This window comes from Solenopsis invicta, chromosome 2 (assembly GCF_016802725.1).
Source record: "Solenopsis invicta isolate M01_SB chromosome 2, UNIL_Sinv_3.0, whole genome shotgun sequence".
Taxonomy (NCBI): Eukaryota; Metazoa; Arthropoda; class Insecta; order Hymenoptera; family Formicidae; genus Solenopsis; species Solenopsis invicta.
In genome coordinates, this window is record NC_052665.1 from 26,105,418 (window position 1) to 26,112,633 (window position 7,216).

Sequence of the window (7,216 nt, forward strand, 5' to 3'; positions counted from 1 at the left end):
CAGCCGGGACAGCCCCCGTCTCCACCCGTGCCAGGCGCCTCTCCAGGCCCTCCACCGTCGCCGTCAGTCGCTCCAACGTCCCCAGCACTCGCTCCTCGAAGGGAGAAGAGCCGGGGGCAGAAGCGACCGACGGGGCGTCGGAGGGGAAGGAGGCCCCCTCCTCTCCGGCCGCGAGGAAGCCGCGGCCGAGGAGGGGCCGCTTTGTAGCATGAGGGCGCGTTTAGTTACTCCCAGCTGGCCCCTCAATTCGGCGACCTCGGCCCGGAGGGAGCGGAGCTTCTCCTCCCGGGCCGCGGTCGTCACCTCCTCCTGCCCATTCTCTCGCCCGAGACGGCCCATGGCGCGGTACGCCAGCGTCCTGAGCGCCTCCCGGGCGAGATGGGTATTCAGCTTTGTTTCGGGTTCAAATCATCATGCGATGATTCAAGTTCAAATACTCATGTATAGTCGAGTCAAGTCAATTATAAGTTACCGTACTTTGTTTTCTCTTCCTTATATTATTCATGTAAATGTATTTGATTCATCAAAATTATGAGAAATGTTTTCATCATTGTCTTCAAATCATCATATTATTATATTCTTAAGAACATCCGTTCTACGCGCTGTATTCCGTTGAGAATCTTCTGTCTCGTTAGTTATGCGAAAGCAGGAATACGAGAAATTTCGACGATAGAGAGAATAATATTTTGTGTGCGAAGCAAATAAGTTTTTGTCGTGGTCGTCCGTACACGCAAGGAAAGGTCGGCCCAAGCAAATAGCGAGTTTATTGGTCCAGTCCGGTGGCCGTTTAAATCGTCGATGACGATACAGTAATTAGCCTATCCGAGCCAATGAGACATTTTCCCGCCGAATTTGCTTCTCCCGGCTTTTTCTTCGCTTAAACGAGAGCAGGGAGGTTCGCTCTCTCTGCGAGAGATCCGAGATTCAGATTCGAGCAGCGACGCGAGAAAGATACACCGTATCCGAAACCGAGCGAGACAGAAATCGGGAAGTGTCGGGAGTTATACGGCGCGCGAACTTGCATTGGCTGTCGATACGCGCGTCTTGACGAAGATTTCGCGGGCATTCATGCTCATCCGCGAGACAGAACTATTCTCGATCACTGTTTAATTAAAGACAATTAATTGATACAAAATTCTATCGAGTGATCACTCTGTTCGCCTTCTTTTCCTCTCCCGCCTCCCATTTCACTCATTACTCGAAAGTTACGTTTTCGTCATCGCTCGCGCTCTCGCGTCGGACTCGCTCTCGTAATCGCGCGCTCAGGGCCGTGTCTAGGCCGAGCGCCGCATAATTTAAACGTTCACGCAGTTCTTGCTCGCGCTCTATTCGGAGTGAATTCCGGCATCTCAACGCGCGCATCACGCAGCAATAAACATTTGGTCCTTCGAGCCGGATCGAGTGAAACTGTGCTGAACTTAATAACTTCAAAACGTCTCCTTCTGGTGTGAAGTGCTCTCGTCTACAAGATGGAGGAGCTAGTCGCGATGCAGCAGATTGCGTTGCAGAGAGTGGCTAAAGCCTTGTCTAACTTCAAGAAGATCGGGAAGCCGAGTTACACGCCGGCGAAAATACGATCTCGCATCACCGCCTTGAAGGAAGCCTGGACGCAGTGCACGAGTGGGCATGCCGCTCTCCTGCAAGCAGTTCCTGCCGACGAACGACCGAAGTCCACGTACTTCACTCAGGACGATTACGGGAAACACGAGGAGTTCTACCTCATGGCGCTGGACTACATGAACGAATGTCTGGAGGAGCTGGAGTCTCACGTGTCCTCCTCACCATTGGCAAGCTCGTCGCATCACTTCTGCGCGCCCGCACCGGTATCGTTGCAACATTTACCGCCTATTAATATTCCTCCATTTACCGGGAAAGCAGAGGACTGGGAAAGTTTTCGAGATAGATTCACATCCCTTATTATTCTCAATAAGGACCTAACCGCATTCTCTCGGATGCATTTTCTAGCATCCTGCTTGTCAGGTCGCGCTCTCGACGCTATCAAAACTATCCCAGTTACTGCTGATAATTTTGATATTGCGTGGAAAACTTTAACTTCGCGTTACGACAATAAGCGCCGTCTCATCCAGATTCACGCGTCCGCCTTATGTAACTTACCGAGCGTCACTCGTGAATCGGCAAGCGAGTTGTCCGAGTTGCGAGATCAAGCTAATCGTGCCCTAGCATCGTTAAAGAGATTAAATCGAACCTCGGATGAAATTTTAAGTGACATTCTAAGTCATCACGTTACGCAAAATCGTTACTCGATCCAGCAACGCGGAAGGCGTGGAAATTAAAGGGTGATGATGCTATAATTCCTACGTACGAGGATCTCAATCGCTTTCTTGCGAATCGCGTCCGCGCGTTGGAGGAGCTCACTCCCCTCGGCGCAGCCAAGTCCTCGCGATCGGTAAAGTCATCGAGCGCCATGGTAGCGACGGCTTCGATCTCGCCGTGCCCACTCTGTAAATCGGCCCACTTCTTGAATAAGTGCCCTCAATTCATGCAGAAGAGTCCGAGCCAGAGATTAGAGATCGCGAAACAGCATCAACGATGCGTGAATTGCTTCAGTTCAAAGCACGCCGTCTCCGCATGTCCAAGCCGTTTTTCATGTCGTCATTGTCAAAAGCGACATCATTCCATGCTCCACCTCGACTCGGTCTCTTCCGCTACTGCGACCGTTAGTGCATCCAATTCCGAAGCCCCGGCGTCGATCAAGTCCGATGAATCTCCGAAAACAGTGGCATTATGCGCGATGTCGGCAAATCTCGCTCGACCGCCGGTAGTCCTCGCCACTGCACGCGTGTCCGTCGGATCTCTCGCTGGTCGTCAAGTCGTTGCACGAGCATTGATCGACACCGGAGCGGAACTCACGCTCATTGCAGCTCATTTAGCGAAGAAATTAAAACTGCGTCGATTCATACTGCCTACCGCCTTGTCCGCCGTCGGCGACCTTGACGCGGGCATACATCGTTACGCCGCGCACGTTAAAATCTCACCGATCGACGGGATCGAGCCGCCGGTCATTACCACAGCGACGATTCTAAGTTCGCTTGCTAGTTATTCGTCAGCGTCTATTCAATCTCCTCTTCAATGGGATCATCTCGCGGATCTCACTCTCGCAGATCCAAATTCTTCAAACTCAGATCCCATTGATCTAATAATCGGAGCTGACATCTACGCAGATATAATGCGAGATGGGGTTCGCAGGGGAGCTCGCGGTCAACCCATTGCCCAGGAAACGATCTTTGGCTGGATCGTTCAGGGCCGCACGCCTCTGTCGAATTCGTCCTGTCGGACCGTTACGGTGCAACATTGTACGATCGCAGAATCCGTCTCACTTAATAGCGAATTGAGAAGATTCTGGGAAATCGAGGAAATTCCGAGGCACACGATACTCAGCCCGGAAGAGCAGAGATGCGAGAATCATTTCTTAACCTCTCATTCGCGCACTCCCGCCGGTCAGTACGTTGTTCGTCTGCCATTCAAAAATGGTCCTCCCATCGATATTGGTACCTCACGCGATATAGCGGAGCGATGCCTCAAGACTTTGCTACGCCGTCTTCAAGCCAATTTCGATTTGAAAAGGGAGTACTCAGACTTCCTCCAAGAATATGAAAAACTCGGGCACATGCGCAAGGCTCCAGAATCTTCAGAATCTTCTCAATTCGTCTATATTCCGCACCATCCCGTAATACGCGACAGCAGTGCGACGACTCGAGTACGAGTCGTATTCAACGCGTCGAGCCCCACCTCGAATTCTTGGTCACTTAATGACCACCTTCTCGCGGGACAAAAATTGCAAACGGACTTGGCTGCGGTGCTTTTACGCTGGCGACAGTATCGTTACGTCTATTCTGCCGACGTAGCAAAAATGTACCGGCAGATTCGCGTCGATCCCCGTGACACAGACTATCAGCGGATCCTATGGATCGACGAGAACACCGGAAAAGTACAAGAGTATCAACTCTTGACCGTGACCTATGGTACAACTTCGGCGCCGTTCTTGGCGCTGCGAGTCTTGCGGCAGCTCATCCATGACGACGGTCGCGATTTTCCTTTAGCCGTTCCCGTGCTTCAGGAGAATATTTACGTGGATGACGTGCTTTTCGGCGCGGACGAGATTTCGCTAATTCGTTCGGTTCGCAAACAAGTGTGCTCGTTGCTGCAGCGCGGTCATTTCGAATTAAGGAAATGATCGAGCAACGCGGCTCACTTATTAAGCGACATTGACACGCAGGATCATGGTCTCGCTTGCAGCAAGGATCTGCATCCGGACGAGACATTAAAGGTGCTCGGTATTAGTTGGAGTCCGTCGGCTGACGCGTTTCAATTTAGAGTCGTGCGCTCTCCCTCGCCCGCGCGAACCAAGCGCGCCATGCTCTCGTACATCGCTCGCATATTTGATCCGTTAGGCCTAAGCACGCCCGTTACAATCTCCGCGAAGATTCTCTTGCAGCGGCTCTGGCAGCTCCGCGTCGACTGGGACGATGAGGTTCCTACCGATATCGCAAAGCAATGGGAATTCGTGCAGTCGTCCTTGCTAGAACTCGATGACTTTCACCTCCCTCGGTGGATTCAAAAGGGATCGGATACGGTCGACTGCGAAATTCACGGATTTTCGGACGCGTCTAATTACGCTTATGCCGCAGCGATTTATATTCGGCTCACCTCTCGCTCAGGCAACATCACGACTGCCTTGCTAGTCGGGAAGTCAAAGGTCGCGCCGATCAAAACATTGACCGTTCCGCGTCTCGAATTATCGGCAGCCGTGTTAATGTCGCGATTAATGAAGTTCGTTATAGACGCATTGCACGTTTCCTCCGCTCCATGCTTTTGCTGGACGGACTCGACCCTCGTGCTGGCGTGGGTCACACAACATCCCTCGAAGTGGAAGATTTTTATTTCAAATCGGGTTGCCGAGATTCAAACCCGACTTCCGTCCGCTTCGTGGCGATATGTTCCCACGGACGAAAACCCCGCGGATTGTGCGTCGCGAGGAATCTCGGGAAGTCAGCTCATCTCGCATCATCTTTGGTGGCAAGGTCCCGCGTGGCTCAGGATGCCTGATTCTGAGTGGCCGACGATGAGCGCATCACTCCCAGACCTCGCGTTCCAGGAGAACTCGCGCGCGACAGTTCATATCGCTAACGTCACGGAATCATGGGAACTCGCGGACCGATATTCTTCGTGGCCAAAGCTCATTCGAGTGAGCGCGTACGTTCTCAGATTTATATCGCGGATTCAAAGGCGTGATGAGATCGCTCTTCAGTCGGAAAGTCCGTCTTCCCTGACCGCCAGCGAAGTACGAGCCTCAAGAAATTTTTGGGTGAAGTATATTCAGCGCCAGCTCTTCCCGCTCGAAATACGCGCTCTCACTCAGAATGAGTCGGTTCCTTCGAGGAGTCCACTCTTCGTGCTCAATCCGTTCCTGGATGAAGAGCAAATAATTCGGGTTGGCGGGCGGCTATCTCAGGCTCCGATACCCGCTCAAGCTCGACATCCGATAGTACTCTCACCCGCTCGTCCGCTTACTCATATCTCATACTCACTTGCGCACTCTTCATGCAGGAACGCAATTGACCCTTGCTACCTTACGGCAAGAATTTTGGCTGCTAAGAGCTCGAAGCACGGTCAGATCAATTCTACACGGGTGCGTAACCTGTGCTCGCGAGAGAGCTCTCACTCCATCTTAACTTATGGGAGATCTTCCCAAGGTCAGAGTGACTCCTCCCGCGCGCGCGTTCCTTCACAGCGAGCTGGACTACGCGGGTCCAGTACTCATTCGTTCGCGATCAGGTCGCGAAATCGCTTCAAAAAAGGCTTATATCGCATTATTTGTGTGCATGGCTACACGCGCTGTGCATCTGGAACTCGTCGAAGGCTATTCTACTCCCGCCTTTCTCGGGGCCTATTCCCATTTTGTCGCACGGCGAGGTCTTCCCGAGTCGATTTACTCTGACAATGGAACTACATTCGTTGGAGCGGATCGCGAACTCGCCGCCGCGTTTCGTGCAACTCTTCGGGATCCCGATCTGCAGAATCGCACAGCCGCGGATAATGTCTCATGGCATTTTATACCTCCCTCAGCTCCTCATTTCGGGGGGTTGTGGGAGGCCGGTGTTCGTAGCACAAAACATCATATTCGGCGTGTTGTGGGGGCTCATATTCTGACCTTCGAGGAGTTCTCAACGTTACTCTGCAATATCGAGGCGTGTTTAAATTCGCGTCCATTAGCGCCTTTTTCCGACTCGCTGGATGACTATACGTTCTTAACTCCAGGGCATTTTCTCATAGGCTCCGCGCTTAATTCAATCTCGGATCCCTCGCTTTTGCAAGTAAAAGAAAATCGGCTGACAAGGTGGCAGCTCGTTCGTCAAATGACCGAACGTCTTTGAAAGGTCTGGCAACAAGATTACATTAATACGCTGCAACAGCGAGGTAAATGGAGGCGCGTAAACCCACTCGCACTTCGAGTCGGACAACTCGTCTTATTGCGAAACTCGCTACTCCCTCCGTGCAAATGAGAGCTAGGCCGAATTAGTCTGTGTCATCCGGGATCGGACGGTCTGATTCGTGTCGTGACCGTGAAAACAGCATCTTCGGAATATAAGCGTCCCATCAGTAAAATATGTATTTTGCCAATCGACATTGAAAATGCGTCTAAGGTCGAGGGCAAAGCGTTGCTCTGACTCCAAACCTGCCGATCGCCTCGACTTCGCGTCATGACTTAATTCTTAGTCCATTCCATTTCGAAATTATTATTTCGAGGCTGGCGGTATGTTTCGGGTTCAAATCATCATGCGATGATTCAAGTTCAAATACTCATGTATAGTCGAGTCAAGTCAATTATAAGTTACCGTACTTTGTTTTCTCTTCCTTATATTATTCATGTAAATGTATTTGATTCATCAAAATTATGAGAAATGTCTTCATCATTGTCTTCAAATCATCATATTATTATATTCTTAAGAACATCCGTTCTACGCGCTGTATTCCGTTGAGAATCTTCTGTCTCGTTAGTTATGCGAAAGCAGGAATACGAGAAATTTCGACGATAGAGAGAATAATATTTTGTGTGCGAAGCAAATAAGTTTTTGTCGTGGTCGTCCGTACACGCAAGGAAAGGTCGGCCCAAGCAAATAGCGAGTTTACTGGTCCAGTCCGGTGGCCGTTTAAATCGTCGATGACGATACAGTAATTAGCCTATCCGAGCCAA

At 51.1% G+C, this 7,216-nt stretch overlaps 1 protein-coding gene across 1 annotated transcript; it reads left to right on the forward strand.

The window, feature by feature from the left end:
• Nucleotides 1–2,425: 2,425 nt before the first annotated feature.
• Nucleotides 2,426–6,395, forward strand: LOC113005359. The gene is made up of 3 exons (XM_039446197.1): nucleotides 2,426–4,150; nucleotides 4,238–5,650; nucleotides 5,715–6,395. Exons 1-3 carry the CDS (start codon nucleotides 2,426–2,428, stop codon nucleotides 6,393–6,395), a joined length of 3,819 nt encoding a protein of 1,272 aa, XP_039302131.1.
• Nucleotides 6,396–7,216: the final 821 nt, after the last annotated feature.